The sequence below is a fragment of the Littorina saxatilis genome, linkage group LG1 (assembly GCF_037325665.1).
Source record: "Littorina saxatilis isolate snail1 linkage group LG1, US_GU_Lsax_2.0, whole genome shotgun sequence".
Lineage (NCBI taxonomy): Eukaryota > Metazoa > Mollusca > Gastropoda > Littorinimorpha > Littorinidae > Littorina > Littorina saxatilis.
In genome coordinates, this window is record NC_090245.1 from 18,442,658 (window position 1) to 18,459,980 (window position 17,323).

The 17,323-nt window shown below is 44.6% G+C and overlaps 2 protein-coding genes across 3 annotated transcripts in view; one reads left to right on the plus strand and one right to left on the minus strand.

Moving 5' to 3' along the window:
- The window catches only part of LOC138963644 (protein SSXT-like), a 29,088-nt gene extending 21,129 nt beyond the window's left edge, over window positions 1-7,959 (plus strand). For both annotated transcript variants that reach the window (XM_070335493.1, XM_070335500.1), the window contains exon 9: window positions 4,427-7,959. In XM_070335493.1, coding sequence (XP_070191594.1) covers window positions 4,427-4,651 — 225 coding nt within the window. In that variant the 3' untranslated portion in view covers window positions 4,652-7,959. The remainder of the gene's footprint in view (window positions 1-4,426) is intronic.
- A 1,216-nt stretch (window positions 7,960-9,175) lies between these two features.
- LOC138967010 (uncharacterized) lies at window positions 9,176-10,946 on the minus strand. Its single transcript, XM_070339491.1, has 2 exons — window positions 10,932-10,946; window positions 9,176-9,844 (listed from the first exon to the last, which is right to left on the minus strand). The coding sequence occupies exons 1-2, from the start codon at window positions 10,944-10,946 to the stop codon at window positions 9,176-9,178; spliced, it is 684 nt and encodes a 227-aa protein (XP_070195592.1).
- Window positions 10,947-17,323: the final 6,377 nt, after the last annotated feature.

Here is a 17,323-nt window from a genome sequence, read left to right on the forward strand (position 1 = left end):
AGAGTCCACAAACGGCTTCAGCGCGAACTGAAGCGGACATTTGTGGACCCGGCCCAGTGAAACCAGAAGAGCCATAGACTCCATCTGCCCCAAGATGGAGGCGAGCGAGCGGATGGAAGCCATCAGGAGAGGTAAAGTGGAGCGAATCTGAGCTTGGAGCTTGTCCACCCTTCTCTGAGAAGGCTGGACAGTCCAAGCGACCGTGTCGAAAGACATCCCCAGATAAGTGAATGTCTGTGACGGGGTCAGCTCCGACTTTACCCGGTTGATCGAGAACCCCAACCAGTTGGATTCTCGAAGAACCGTCAGGGTATCCTGCGAACAGCCGCTCTGGGACTGGTTCATGATGAGCCAGTCGTCCAGATAAGCCCGCAGACGGATACCCTGGGACCTCACCAGTGCACAGACCTGTCTCACCACCATGGTGAAAATCCACGGTGCGAGAGACAGCCCGAAAGGGAGTGCGCGAAACTGGTAGATCTGATCTCCCCACCGGAAACGAAGCCATTTCCGGTCGGTCGGATGCATAAGAATGTGAAAGTATGCGTCCGTGAGATCGATCGAGGTCACCCAGTCTCCTGGGCGGAGAGAGTCTCGGACAGAGGCTGGCGTCTCCATCTTGAATTTTATCTCCCTCAAGAAAGTATTGAGGAGAGATAAATCCAACACGGGACGCCATCCTCCTGATGCTTTGGGAACAGCGACCAGACGCCCGTAAAATCCCAGGGAGCTGTGGACCCGAACTCTCTCCACCGCGCCCTTCTGCTCCAGGGAGGCAATTTCCGACTGCAAGACGGAACGTGCTTCCTGCGAGAAGGGGGGCTTGAACCGCGGAGGCACTCGGGTAAGAGGCGCCTTTTCCTCCCGCCAGAGTAGACGGAAGCCCGAACTCACCACTCCCACAATCCATTGGCTGTCTACTACCGACATCCAACGAGAAAGTGCCCGGGAGGGGCCTCCCGCCATCACCAAGGTGGAGGGCGGGAGGGAGGTGAGATCGGGAGCGCTTCGTTGGGGGTGTGGCTTACTTCCAGAGCCGCCACGCCCCCTCCCCGATGCCGTCCTCTTCTTCCCACCACGAGCGGCCGGCGAAGCCTGCCGCTTCTGAGCTGGCTTGGGGTTAGACGATGTCTGAGCCTGCTTCTGTTTAGAAGGCTGAGACTGTTTCACCCCCTTCAGAGTGTAGTCAAGGAACTGACTGTCCTTGTTTGACTGAATCTCCTTCTGTCTGGCATCCAGTGCCAGCGGACAGAAGAGAGACTCCTCTGAGACCGGGGAGACTCTCAAGGTCTCCCTAGTAGCCAGCTCCGTGAATTGGGACTGCGAGAGGAAGAGATCCCTCCTGCAGAGTACCGCTTGGGTGTACTGCAGGGAGGAAAGACGCAATTGTTCCTCATTGACCTTGGCCAATGCGGTCAAAAGCGCAGAGACATCGTCCGCATTCTGTTCTTCACTGAGAGTGAAAGGAACTAGCGAATCGGTCAATGCCCGAGACAGAGCCCGAACGAGAGTCTCCGCAATGGAGGACAGTTCGATCTGCCGACGTCCAACCTCCTCAGCAGAGAGGAGGGAAGCCTCGGAAACCGGCAAAACCGAATCACGCTTGATCGGTTTAGTCAGAAGAGGCAGCAATTCCCGGGAAACCGGAAGGGTAGCCCTAGGGAGTGCAAAAGACGCCAGCCAATTCTGGCTCTGATTGGGCATGCCAAGCTTCCTATTGGCCGTAGGCACGAAGGAAGAGGCTTGGGCAGCTGAAGCCACCCACTGCTGAGCTGATTCCGGAACTGGACCAAAAGGAAGCAGTAACGGAACAGGCACTGGCCGAATACCACTCCCCGCATGTGCTGGACGAACCAGTGAATGCGAAAGTTGGTAAGCCACTGACGGAGACTCGGCGAACCGGAAGGAAGAAACATCCTCCTGTGCCGGCCGGAAGTCCGCCATGGCAGAAGGAACGAATGATGCGGAAGAGTCCGCAGCCACCACCCCTTCAGGAAAATAACGAGACGTTACTTCCGCCGCGACGTCAAGAACAGACTTGAGCTTCGACGGAAACACGCCCCGCGACTCCTCGCTGACCACTGATGGAGCATCAGAATAGTCACACGTGGAACCATGACCGAAGTCACCAGTTCCGGAAGCAGAAGCATGCCCTGGCAAACCGGAAACCGGAAAAGCCTGAGCACTAACGTCATCCTGCCGCCCAAAACCCTGTGAAGGTAAAGGGTAAGCAGGACGACCATCCGCAAAAACCGGAGCTGGATGAGCTGACGTCACTCCCCCGACTGAGTGGAGTGATGCCTGCTCAAGCCTAGGCGCTTGAAAGCCGGAAGGCGCACGCTGTAATCCACTATCTGGTATCCGGAAGGAACCACCAGAAGAGGAAGAAGCGTTTCCGGCCGAAACCGGAAGTGTAGTCAACGGAACCGCAAAATGCGGAAGTGAAGACTGCACTGGTTGACTTCGCGATCCGGAAGGACCGGAAGTCAGTGAATACTCCATCCTGCCGCGACCGCCGTAGCGTGCCGGAGCGGACGGATCATCACTTCCGGCAAGTGCCGGAAATGCGGCAGTCGAAACCGACTGCCGCCGCTGTTCGAACAAGTCCGGGGCCTCGTAGGTTATCGCCGGAAATGAAAGATCAGCAAGGTATCGGTCGTGACCCGATGCGAAAGAGCTGTCCCCCGAAGGAGAACGTCCAGGCGCCTCACGAGGGCTATCGGACCAGCTCTGCTTACCAACCGACGCTGAAGAGGGAGGACGCTGCTCCAAGCCGGAAGTGGAGGACAAAGACACGGAAGCCAATGCCCGGACGTCACTGCCAGATGCCGGAAACGCCGAACTGCTGGCGACGGAACGCTGAAATTCTGCCTGCACCAAGCTGCGGATTTCTGGAACCAGTGACTTTAACAGAGAGGAAACCAACGCACCTTGACCAGGTGCTAACAAAGAAGACGAAGTCTCCGATGTAGAGACAGGTGCAGAAGTAACAGTAGCGCTAGGCGCCGCAAAAGAAGCAGAAGTAGTAACAGCGCTAGGCGCCGAAATTGGTACAGCCAACAAAGTGTTACGCTCTTGGTCTGTAACAAGTAACGTTGCTTTGGAAGAGGAAGACTTAGCCTTAATTTTCCCCTTGGGGTCCGACTTGCCACGGCGCTTGTCTGAATCAGACATGTTGACAACAACACGTGGCAACGCGAAAAAATTTACTGAAACATAAGTCTAAACGACTGGAAAATTCAGTAAACACACGCACTAATGCGTTAACAAAATACTATAGCTAAACTTGCCCCACAAGCAGAGGCACGGAGAGCTACAAACAAAGTCACACGAGCTAGAAAACTAACTCACACAACAAAATGGCGACACGCAAGACACTGACACAAACGTCAACAACACGTGGCAAAGTAAAAAGATTTACTGAAACGTAAGTCAAAACGACTGAAAACACAGTAAACACACACGCTTACGCGTCAACAAAATACTAAAGCTACACTTGCCCAAACAGAAAGAGGGCACGCAGAGCTACTAGCAAAGTCACACGAGTTAGCTAACTAACTCACACAACAAAATGGCGAAACACGCAAGTCACTGACACACAAGTCCGTAAAAAACGGACAACGTACAGTAACGAAACAGCGCAAACAACCAACAACAAACGGGAACGAGCTCACCAAACTGTAGGCAAGGCGAGCAGACAAGCTGGGTAACGTGGCCGGCGGGTGTCACTCAAACACACAAGGTCAGCCACAGAGCGTCAAAAAGTGAACCGTCCTCTCCGAGGTGAAAAAGACGTATGATAATAGGCACGTGTTCCTAGAGGAAGTGACGTGGCATACACCCGTATGGGAGGTAACTCCCGGTGTACTGGCCCATTACCAAAGCTACTTTCACTTTCGTTTTGGTGATGGGGTTGCTTCCCTTTAAATTCTTTAGCCGGGTAAGCGTTTTTCAGTGATAAGCATCTCAGGTGACTCAATGCTAATGTGATTCGGAGTAAGAATATGATATTAAATGGGTATTTGGTGAGAATCTTTTTGTTAGCATTGTTTTTTTAAGGTAAACAATACTCAGACTGGAGATTTGTATGCAAACTTTAGATTTCCATAAATTTCAAAGCCCTAGTAGCTGAAGGCTTTTTTGTGTTCTTATTGTCAAAGTCAGCACTAAACTAGTAGGTAATATCCACAGCTTCACTCACAGAGTAACTTCAATCAAATAAAATAAATCTGTAAGTGCCTTTTATTTATTTTATGAATCATAATATTCTAGTTTTTTTTTAGTGGCAATTATTGAAGGCTGAATGAAAATACATTGAGTGAGGACATGTAAATTGATTAAACGTCCCACAATGATATACTTGGCACCCTCAAAAAAAAAATATGAAGGTTTGAGAATCATGTCGGAGCGCCATCTTCTGTTGCAGGGTCCCCAGCAAGTACAGCAGCGCTACAGCCCCTACCCCCGTTCCCAGGGGCCCCCAATGGGCATGCAGATGAACCAGCAGATGGGCGGCCCAGGGACCATGGGCCCAGGAGGCCCCCAGATGCCGGGAATGTCCCCACAAGGCCAGATGGGCACTCCGCCTCAAGGCGGGCCTATGCCGGGCCAGCCAGGGCAAGGGTACGGCTACACCCAGGGCCAGTATTAAAGCTAGGTGAGACTATGCTGTATACGTGTATGGCTGCCTGAATGGCGGGGTAAAAACTGTCATACACGTGAAAACCACTCATGCAAAAAACATGAGTGAACGTGGGAGTTACAACCCATGAACGAAGAAGAACCAAGTGTGAAGCTTGTTGAGAGATCTGCGCATTTTTGGGACTGATGAGACTTTGTCTCTGGATTTCACGGTCTTGTTTGGTGGGCGGGGATGTAGCTCAGTCGGTAGCGCGCTGGATTTGTATCCAGTTGGCCGCTGTCAGCGTGAGTTCGTCCCCACGTTCGGCGAGAGATTTATTTCTCAGAGTCAACTTTGTGTGCAGACTCTCCTCGGTGTCCGAACACCCCCGTGTGTACACGCAAGCACAAGACCAAGTGCACACGAAAAAGATCTTGTAATCCATGTCAGAGTTCGGTGGGTTATAGAAACACGAAAATACCCAGCATGCTTCCTCCGAAAATGGCGTATGGCTGCCTAAATGGCAGGGTAAAAGACGGTCATACACGTAAAATTCCACTCGTGCAAAAAACACGAGTGTACGTGGGAGTATCAGCCCACGAACGCAGAAGAAGAAGACGGTATTGTTTGGTGAGAAATACTGTCACTTGAGCGACTGAAGAGCCGAGACACAGTTTGGAATTTTAACAAAAATAATGAGATTTTCTATTTCCAAGACTGGAGAGGAATGACACCGAGATGGGTTAGAATGAAAAGCTGATGAGGTTTACATCGAGACACTGCTTGGAATTTTAACAAAAATAATGAGATTTTCTAATTCCAAGACTGGAGAGGAATGACACCGAGATGGGTTAGAATGAAAAGCTGATGAGGTTTACATCGGTGCTTGTGAGTAGACGTGAACTGAAGTTGAAATTCATGCACCTTGGGTTCAGTGTCTTAGTAGCTGTTTGATGACAAAGACTGTGTTCAGCTAGGCTGGACCAAATAGATGGAATTCTCTTGTATTGGAATGGTTGTGTTCAGTTCTGATGGTGGGGTATTCATGTGTTCAGGTCAGAATCTAATGCTGCTGAAGTGGATTTTCACTTGTAAAATATTAAAGGATGCGGAATGTGCTGGTTGTGTAGATTATGATGAGAACATAACGTACGATCACTGAATTTGATTGAGTCAACAAATTTTTTTTAATTGTTGGTTTAAAACTTGGTCAGTAGATACCAAATTGCTGATTTTTTTTGGGGGGGTCAAGGTTTTTAAGAGTTGTTTTTGTTGGAGTAGGTGTAATGTTTGTGGTAGAATGTAGCTTTTGTTATCTTGGAAGAATTTTCACAGCCACATTTCTAACGTTGTTCTCAGCATGTTGTTTACCTGAGAATTTTGTGCAGCCTCTTTTATAACATTGTTTTCAGCATTGTGCAGCTCTTGTTTTATGCCACAAGTGTCCTGAAGTGAAGCTCTGGGGGGGGGGGGGGGGGGGTGGGGCATCTCTGGGGGCATATCATGTGTGTGCTCAAGTGCTAAATTCATTCGTAGTCAGTGATGGAGAGTTAAAACACCCAAGTTACACCTGAGAAACTTTCAAAGGCCTTTCTAGGAGAGAGTAGTGATTTTGTTGTTACTTATATTCAGAGAAAATTACCTGCATGTAAGTTGTTATAAGTAAAATTTGATGATTTGAATGATTTAATTTTGGAAGATTCTCGAATTTCAGTTAACTGCTGTCTGAATTAATTGAAATGTCGTCGGCTGTTTGAAACTTGATGAGTTTTGCAACAGAAATTTTGTGTGCGCATGATATTCGAATTTGAAATTCACATTTCGTGTGTTTCACTGCATCAAGTCGTATTGTTAATTTCATATCATTATATGATTGAAGTGTTCTTGTTCTTTCAGTCTTTGTGCTACAGTGAACATGTTGTCTTTTGTTCTTTTCTATGTTGTTCAGTTTACTGTTTGTTTCAGTATAAACACTTGTTTTGATGTCAGAAAGTAATGGCTTCTGCTTTTGAAAGTATTTTTGGCACAAGTTATCCCCTATCACCAGCAAATCGTCACTCTACCGTCTACGCAGTATTTACCGTTACTCAGTTCACCATTTGTGTCGTTAGGTACCAAAATCTTGTTTATGTTAAGGTCTACCCCATTTATAATAACCACCAAAAGGATTAACCAAAGGGGGTCATAATAGACAGGTGGTCACTGTAGAAAAACAACAACATTATTCAGGGACCCTCGGGAGAAGTCGTGTTGGCAGGTGGCCATTATGGAGAGATGGTCACTAGGGCAGGTTCGTCTGTGACTGTGTTAACCTGATTAAAAAAATACGTATTATAATGATTTCGGTATCATTTCAAAGTTACACGTTTGGTTGCCATCACGACTAACTTCACCTCTACACTAAATTACGCAATAAACAGGTACAGCGGTACCTGTGATGTGTGGACCTTCTCCTGAGAGGACACCTACCTTAAACGTACACCTTTTGTCCCTTTTTCTATTATCTCTACCAAAGTATACCTGTCACGACAGGCCACCTGCAATGTTGGGACACTTTGCTGGTCCCAAGGGTGTCCTTTCATCGCAGGTACCAGTGTATAACAAAACTACACACACGTCAAGCTGCCAGCAAAATATCCTGCAGGAGTGTGTTATTTACTGTTCTTTTCTGGCTCAGTTTTCCAAACAATGAAAAAATCGCTTGCAACAATATGCTCAAGTGGGGCAAGGTTACTTATCTGGGTACTGTACAAGAAGCAAAATAAGAGATGGTCTTATTGGGTATGAAGAGGACAGTATATGTTTTAGTTTATTTTTCTTCATGTAAATACTTTCCTGTTATTTTTATCTTTATAAACGGTTGGCTTTTTTTCATATGGGAAAAAAATCATGTTAAATGGCGTTGTAATTTAAAAAGTGACGGTCAGTGTTCAAGTGCTTGTCCAACTGTGACTTGTGCAGTGAGGTACAGTGCATGTTGGGTAGTCAATTTTCCATCGTTGTTTGCTATTTTGTATTGTTTCAAATCTCTGACCTTGACCTCTGCATCATATCGTATGTCTGTGCTGTGGTTGTGTTTTTGTTCCTCCCCCCCTCTCCCCCTTCATTCCTTTTGGTTTGTTTTGTTATGATTCTTGTTCTTTGGTGTAATTTCGGTTTGATTTGAATGTGATCATGGGCTATTGCATCTGTGTGTGTGAGTGCGAGAGTTGGTGTTTGCATTTTTTCAGTGTTGCTGGAAATGTATGGAACGTCTTGTCTTGAGGACTGTGTTCTTTTCAGTCAAATGTTGTGTATTTTGGAGCTGTAAAGTATTAAATGTATCCCATAAACTTGGATTGTAAAGGCTTTTTTTCATGTTATGGGTGAAAGCTGATGCATGCGCGTAAAAATGCACTCTCTCTCTCTCTCTCTCTCTCTCTCTCTCTCTCTCTCTCTCTCTCTCTCTCTCTCTCTCTCTCTCTCTCTCTCTCTCTCTCTCTCTCTCTCCAATGGACAGATTGTAAGAAAAGGCATAGCTTTAAAACTTAATCCTTGTAAAATAAAGTTCAATTCTCTCTCTCTCTCTCTCTCTCTCTCTCTCTCTCTCTCTCTCTCTCTCTCTCTCTCTCTCTCTCTCTCTCTCTCTCTCTCTCTCTCTCTCTTTTGACGGGTGGTAAGAAAATATGGAATCTTACACCTTTATATTTTTAATTAAAGTAACATCATCATCCCTTATCTCTGAGAGTGAGAGTATGGTTTGAACAAATATGACAAAACGAGAGTGAGGCTTTGATGAACTGCCCATGTACACGTGTGATGTCAACGAGCTAACTGGTGAAATCAAGAAAGCGAAAAGTACATTATCTCCCCTTATAAAGTCACGAGTTGATTGACCGATATTACTATCATAGTATCAACTCGAGTATTGACCTAGCTGAATTGCACGTGAAATACAGATGATATATCGCACGTTATTTGCATCGTTTTCTTCAAAAGTAAGAATAAGAATAAGAATACTTTATTATCTCATAGAGAAATTCAGGGGTGGTACATAACAATAATACAAACAAGACATTGATTTTACATAAAACATATAGCACTATATAACATGGACATCTTTAAAGCACTGCGCTTACATATTCTCGCACACCTACGCGTATACCGAACTATGGCTAAACATCATTGCAAAATATCATAACATACAATATATCGCAGGAAATATACGGTTGTACATAAAACCAATACATACATGTACATTACTACTGATTGCACTTGCATATATACAACTTCCGTATCGATCCATTTTAGTGTGAACAAGAATCGGCCAGCCACCTGAAGAGTTTTCATCAGAGTTTGGCGTCACATGCATTCTGGATCTGGATCTTTTACGTTGCAGGAACCACTGTTGGCCATCTTTGCAACGGATGCGGGAGAGCACATAATAATAATTTAAAATACAATAAAAGTCCTGACTTTAGTGGGACAGGTCATATATACAGGCCTGTCGCTTCAATGTCTTTTCCACTCTTAGTGGCTTGTTAAAATGATAAAACTACTGAGCTCTGTAGGTGATCAGTGTTGGGGCAGCCCTGATGACGGCAGTCTCAGCGCTGAAGATGCTGCGCTGGCTGGCTGGGCTGGTCGTGCTGGAAGGTCTGCGTCACTCAGCTGATTCCACTCTGCGATTGTCCGTTCGAAGAAAGAGTTCTTGTACTGGTCTGTCTTGCAGGTGGGGATGCGAAAGCCTCGTGTGTTGTTGACAGCCTGCCGCTCGATGATATTGCTGCTTTCATACCCCTGGAACCTTGTGGGGATGACTCTCCGTCGTCTGCTAGCGGCGGGGGTGAGAAACTTGTCTGGAGGGAGTGCGGGGATCAGGCCCTCGGAGATCCTGTTGAGGAAGTTGAAGCGTAACTGCCTGCGGCGCTCTTCCAGTGGGGGGAGGTTCAGGTTCTTCAGCATGTCGCTGACGCAGCCCGGGCTTCTCGACTTGTAGTCTCGCGTGATAAAGCCGGCTGCTTGGCGCTGAACTCTCTCCAGCCTCTCGATATCCCGCCGGAGGTAAGGGTCCCACACGGTAGTTCCATACTCCAGCGTGGATCGGACGAGTGTTATGTACGCTAGGCGCCTGCACTCCTGTGGGCAGTTCCGGAGATTCCGGCGTAGGAAGCCCACAGTTGATCCAGCTTTGCGGCAGATGTTGGAGATGTGGGAAGACCAATTCAGGTCGTCAGAGTAGTACTCCAAGGTAGGGGTTGTGTTACATTACAGACATGACATCTAATGTTCAATCGATACGTACTTTATTAATATTAAATAATGATATTTCGTTACTTGATACATTACATGCAAGCACATTGACCTTATACTAGAACATATGTTAGCGCCCAGTACAGATTATCTTCCAAGACAGAGCGATCCATGCATGAGCCATACACACACAGAAAATATTGTCAAATGGGAAAAAACGATCTAGGCTTTTCAGTGTGTTTGTGTGGAGGGTGTGTGTCTCTCTTGAGTCTCGTTCTCTGTTTCTGTCAGTATAGATCTGTCTGTCAGCATGTGTGTTGGTAAAATGTATATCTTTCTCTTTGTACATCGTCCGCCGTTTCACATTGTAAAATGGCATGCCCCCCCCCCCCCCCCCCCCCCCCTCGAGTGCAACTGTCTAAAACTTTTCATCAGTAATCTTCCCGAATCCTGTGTAAGTACACGGAAATCCAACCTAACACTTGAACGAGCCGAACCCCCATAGTTCAGCCTGAATTTAAATCATACCCTGAGGCCACAATTTTTCCGATCCCGAATAAATTTAAACAAGTTTCATCATCAGTGAAGATCGGGTTTTCCTGGACGCGATGAATTTAAGATGGTACAGGTATTTGACATCAAAGGAGAAGTGCTCTTCTCGGGTCAACATGTGCTATCCACACATCCTTAGCGGAAAAGGTCGTCTGAAAAGGTATGAAAACAATGTACAATGTCATATTGTTTCATTTAAAGATACCTCCCCCTTTCCCGTGTAAGCGTACTCCTCTCCCACAAAGTTGGCATGATTGTTGAAAGTGTTCGCTGGGTATGTGTGTATATATAGTGTGTATAGCATATATATGAAGATTGTGTGAACAGTACATGTGGTGATTTTTGTCCGTATGGCTAATTGTTTTATGTAGGTTTTACATTTAATTGTTCTATTCTGTATATTGTTTTCTTTTGTAAAGGGCCCAGAGCCATAGGTTAAGCACTTAAAAATGTCCAGTTATTATTATTATTATTATTATTATAAACTATTATAAATTGCTTGACTGAGATTCGTCCCAGCTTTTACCTGGTGTACGAGCATCTCTTTATTTGGACACATACCAAAAGTCAACCGCTGAGTGGCTGCTTTCTGTGCTGGATTTTTTCCGCAACAAAATTAAGACAGATGTCACTTACGAAATTAATTAATTTTAAAAAAAACTAACAACAAAAGCAACAACAAAAATCTATAGTTCATCAGCTGTTATTTAATGTATAAAACAACAACAACAAAAAACAAAGCTATAGTGCATCAGCAGTTATTTAATGTATCAAACAACACCAACAACAACAATTAAGATAAAAAAAAAATCTATGGCGCATCACCTGTTATTCAATGAATCGCGTTTGGTTCAAATAGTGACAACAACCGCCCTTTCAGTAGAAACCTCCGTAGCAAAGTCAAGCTGATAAGGGTGGCTTAAAAATCAATTATTGCCTTGTAGCTCGAAGTTCAAAATCGGAATCGAATGCTAAAGAAAAACAAACCTGATACTCGCACAAACATCAGCCCATTATTTCTAAAAAGCCAACATCAAAACCAAATCAAGCCTAATAACGAAACCGGGTAGGCGATTCATTCATGCGAGTGCAAGTAAACAGCGATGTTGGTTACGTGCGACACAGGGGAATGACCCCGTACCCTGAGTCTTCCATCCCTCCCCTTCTGTTCTTCTCCCTCCCCCTTTTCCACCCGCCCCCCCTACGCCCCCGTACGTTACCTCAGTCTTCCCGGCCTCCCCTTCTGCCCCCCCCCCCCCTTTCTCCGCCCTTCCCGGCCCAACGCCTTAATTCCGAGTTTCTCGGGATTTTGCCTCGCTCACTTCCAGATGCTCATAACTTTTATATGACATCGACTTATTTTCCTCAAAGTAAATGTCACCTATTTGAGCCACTCGCGTTAATTTCTGTGTGTGTGTGTGTGTGTGTGTGTGTGTCAGTGTGTGTGTGTGTATGTGGTGTGAGTGTCAGTGTGTGTGTGTGTGTGTGTGTGTGTGTGTATGTGGTGTGAGTGTCAGTGTGTGTGTGTGTGTGTGTGTGGATGTGCGTGCAGTGCGTGCGGCGTGCACGTGTGTGTCTGTCTTTGTCTGTACTACGTATGTGGGTGCAGTGGTGCGCTTTACTGCTAATGTGGACATTTAAAAAAAAAAGATTAAATAAGGAAAACAAAATCAAAAGCTGTTTCTGGGTGTGTCCACGTTGTGTCGAAAGGACAATCAAAGAGTAGTGGCCCGTGGGTGCCAGAATAACGGTGTTTCCGTTCAATAGCTTGTTGTTACTCTTTAATATGACTTAAACACGCCATAAAAAAAACATTGTTCCGTTCCAGAGTAAAGTAAGTTAATTGCTTTTATTCATAAGTCTGGAAAAGAAGCAACGCAAAAGATTTCATCCACGCGAACAACATGCGGCTCTTTTGGGAAAATGATGAAGAGTTTGAAGGCTTTGTTCGGTAAAACGTTCACAGTTTTTCGTGTATCAGAAAAATGTGCAGACCGTAGTTAAATGGGAGTTGGGCGGTGGAATGAACAAAAGGGAGAATAAAATAAATGTCAAATGTACCAGTGAAAAGTAGAGCACAAATCTAACAAGAGAATTCATGGTACTAAATAAATGTGACGGGAGGAAGAACGGGAAGAAGGCCAACTACAGAAAAATACAATAAGAAGCGGAAAACTGCAACAATTAAACGAATGAACAAACAATCAAGCTAACAGATAAATAAAGATCAATTACCATTAAATACGTGACGCTAACACATACACTCATACACTCACTAAACTGATAACCATTTGACAATTCGACTGATTTACCGACTAACTAACTGACTAAGTATAATTGCTAACTAACTAACTCAGTTTTCCAATTCTTTTCTTGTTGTCTTATTTCTACCTGATTGGATCCATCACCTTTATTTCACTTACCAAAAGTCTTCTTTTCCACATCCTTATTTCTCTGCACCCCGCATGTCGTATGAGGCGACTAACGGATTCTGTTTCTCCTTTTACCCTTGTTAAGTGGTTCTTGTATAGAATATAGTCAATGTTTGTAAAGATTTTAGTCAAGCAGTATGTAAGAAATGTTTAGTCCTTTGTACTGGAAACTTGCATTCTCCCAGTAAGGTCATTGTACTACGTTGCAAGCCCCTGGAGCAATTTTTTGATTAGTGCTTTTGTGAACAAGAAACACTTAACAAGTGGCTCTATCCCATCTCCCCCCCCCCCCCTTTCCCCTATCCCATCTCCCCCCTTTCCCTCGTCGCGATATAATCTTCGTGGTTGAAAACGACGTTAAACACCAAATAAAGAAAGAAAGAAAGAACTAACTAACTAACTAACTAACTAACTAACTAGGGGAAGGGTTCCTAATATGGACCACTTTTTGTTTCATGCTGATAACTAGCTTGTTTTCTTGCGAAGAAGTTTCGTTTTGTGTTTGGTAGTCCTTCTCTCTTAGGTTAACCGTTAGGCCTAATTAGAGTGAAATAGCTTTGATAGACATTCTGCAAAAATTAGATACAGAAAAAATCACAAAGGGTTCATATTATAGGAGCCTGGGCGCCTAATATGGACCAGTGAAGCGGCCTTCACGAATCACTGTAAAAAGCCCCCTATATTTCAAAATAACATGATACAACCAGGGACCTATATTATAGGTCTATGATACAACTTAGTGTACAAGTCAGCCTAATTAAAATATGCTCTAGATTTATCTGTTTCAGGTTGATAAAAGCATTATTTGAAGCACACCGAGAAACTAAAGAAGCTTATCAAAAACAGAGTGAAAATAAGTGAAATTATCAACTTCCACGAAAAGAAGACTTTTTGTTGCATTTTTTTTAAATCTCGAGGGCTAGTTATAGGTTATTTCCAGCAAGCTTCTTAATGAATTAATGAAAATAGCCTTTAGCTTTTATTTTCTTCGATTTGTTGAAGGTGGTCCATGTTAGGGGACTCGCACATACTTTGAGATTCAGTTGCTATTATTTTTTGTTTGCAATAGAAACTCGGGGTCAACACTGCTAACATGTAGCAAATACGGTTTTAGCTGTCATATATAGCAATTTTTGTGTGATAAAAGCTTTGGCTGTGGACAGAAACGAGTCCGTTTTAGGCGGCAAATTTAGAGTGAACGCTGCCAAAAGTGAAAAAAAGAGAAAAAGCCTAACGGTTTTGAGATTTCTGTTTCTGCAACTGTTTTGACATGTGCAAGTTATCCAGAGAGGGTGAATACAGCGAATAAAACTTTTTTGAGCGCTCTAGCGCCGTTAGTTTGTCAGAACAGAAGGTGGTCCATATTAGGAGCCGGTCCATATTAGCAGCCCTTCCCCTAACTAACTCATATTTGACTGACACTCACAACCTTCTGGGTCACGATAACAGGACACAGAAGTAGCTACAGACAAATATTTCAGCATCAAAGGCAAAACACAATGAAAACGCTCCAGGCTTTGTCATCGGTTTTAGCGATGGAGAGATGCAACTCAAATCCCTCGATCGGAATCGAAATGTTTCTGCAGCGTAGCATTGTCCCCGCCCGTTGAACGAACACTGTAATCAAACTTCTACAGCTAACCGTGAGAAGGAAGTTTATTACCAATTCGGTGCCCCATATGGCGTTTTGACCAATCAGGGCGGATTCTAGGTGACCCTCTAAATGTTATAACGTTCAGGCAGGGACCCTTTTTCTTTATCAAGCTATAAATTAACAAGACACAGTAACAATTTTAATCAACAATATCAGCGTGATTTATTCTAAAGAATGACACTTCAAATGCTGTCAGATAATACTCTCTTTATGTAAAAAATACCGAAAAGCGAGTTTTGTCGGTGGGTGCTTTACGGAACAGCAAGGCACCGCCCATCCTCTGAGTGTGCAATGGGACCCGCTCACTTGAAATCTAAATTATCTAAGTTCGGAAAAATCAAGTGAAATTGTGTCACTCGCTTTACGTCAAATGTGTCTTTACGTCATTTCCCATCCGTCTGGAGTCGGTTCTAAATCTGTCGCTCTCTGTTGAACAAGAAAAAGCTAAGCAACCGAAACGCATGTTCAACAAGGTTTATCTTGTGAGATTGTTGTGTGTCAAACGCATTTGACCTGTGAATATTCATCACGTCAGGTGTGTTACTATGATTGGCTGACCCAGGTCACGAGAATTCTTTGACTGACAGGCATAATCAGGTAGGAGCGCTCAAGTTCCCATTGCGGCTGTTCCGTCTAATTCGCGGGGTCGCTTCGAAATTTCTTTTGGTCGATTTAAACGGTAATAAAACCGTTATTTCTAATATGCTGACTGTTAGCAAATGATAACAGACATGTCTCACAAACGATATCAGCATTCGCCTAAAAGGCTCATGCTTGATATCTTTTTTCTCGACATGTCTGTTATCATTTGCTAACAGTCAGCATATTAGAAACTAGATGAATACCCGGCTTGGCCGGGATGAAGTAGAGCCGAATACCCGGCTGCGCCGGGTACCCGGCGTACGCGATTGACGCCACACGAAGGAAGGGAGATAAACGCGCAAAACACTGGAGAAGATAAGGAACAGTTACTGGGAATGGATGTACAGAAAAACCATAAAAATCAAAATCGGTTCAGCGCTGCGCGCTGAGAGCACGTGTTAAAATATTTCATCGACCAGATTGTGTCCGGGGTGTACCTGAATATGCCCACCAAATTTGAAGCAGATCCATCGAGAACTTTGGCCGTGCATCGCGAAGTGACAGACAGACAGACAGACAGACAGACAGACAGACACACACACACACAAGCCGTATATAGATATAGATATAGATAACTCATATTAATGTTTACACAGCTCTCAGGAAATGAAAATTTCAATTCACCGGACTGATTCAAATCGGAAGCTAAGCGGGGATTTTGAAGTGACATGTTGAAATGAATTTTGAGGACTTGTGATGGCTTTTCTAATGAGCGGGGTGTTTACGAAAATGAAGGTTTTCACCCCAACAAGCTAGAGATGATATTGGAGTGGTGATAAACTGTGTACGTGAGATCAGAAACTGTTGTAATCTGTGGGATACAAGCCGAAAGATCTGGTGTTTTGTTTGGTGGGTTTCTTGTTCTGCTGTGAACATATTTTCAAAGTTGGAGACCATTGAAGAACCAGTTTGTTTCTTCTTCTGCTTTGGGGCAACTTTAAAACAGGTATGCTTAAAACAAAACAAGTTAACCCTTTATCTAGAGAGGTATAACGTTTGTTTTGTACAATTCTGTAATTTGTTTCGTCCGAGTCCCTTCCTAGCTTCCTTCTTCTCCTGTCTTTTCGTGTTTGTTCCTGTCTGTTTGTTTGACTTTTTCAGGGCTCCCCACAGTCGGCCCTCCTATAGAGGGTCCCGGGACCCCCACTTTCAGTTTCTAGAAGGTCCATGGACTCCCATTGCAGAATGTTAGAGGGTCCAAAGGGTCCAAAAGCCAAAAAGTCTTGTTGTACTCATAAAACATTGTGGTCACGCATAGTTTACTGTGAAGTATCTTTATAATTGAAATATTCTAGGAGGACATGACACACACACACCGTCAACACACACACACTGACACACACACACACACACACACACACACACACACACACACACACACACACACACACACACATACTATTGCATCGGTTTCAACCTCCTTTCCGATTTCCTTCGCGTGAAATTGACATCGGTGCTTGCGAAATCTGAAAACTGTACCTCAAGTACGTAATAGCTGACGATTGCAGTCTATAATAGTATCTACGGTACGCACGATAAAGGGAATTTAGTGCGTCCCAGGACCCCCTCTTTGAAATGTTAATGCGTCCCGGGACCCCCTCCACACATTTCTAGTACGTGTTTTCAGCTTTTAGTGCGTATAGGACGCAGGGACGCGCGCTATGGGGAGCCCTGTTTTTGTCTGTCTGTCTGTCTGTCTTATGTTTTTACTTGGGTTTATTCAGTTATTGTAATTATTTATCCGTTCCCCAGAGTTTGTGTCATGTCAGCCCCCTCCCAACACCCGCAGGTCTGTCTCCTTCTATATATCTCTCTCTGCCCCTCCCCTCCCTTCACCCTCTCTCTCTCTCCCCTCCGCTTCTCTCTTTCTTTTTTTTCTACGTCAAAGTTCCATAGTTACCATGCCCGGTTATTTTGAAGCCCCACAACCCCCCCCAACCCTTTTTTTCTCAACGCACTTTTTTTTTAAATCTCAATAAATGAAGTCTCCAGCATTGATGAGCAGGACAAGGCGGAAAAGTTTTTTCTTTGATGTTTTAGAAACATCCGGGAAACTTGCTCGTTATGTGTAATTCTGTGTGACTTATCCGACAGCCAAGTGCCACCTCAGAGTGAGACAAACGCCAGTTCATGGCATGTGCTTTCTAATATTTCTGCAGCCATGCTGTGCAATTGCAATCGGGTTTGATT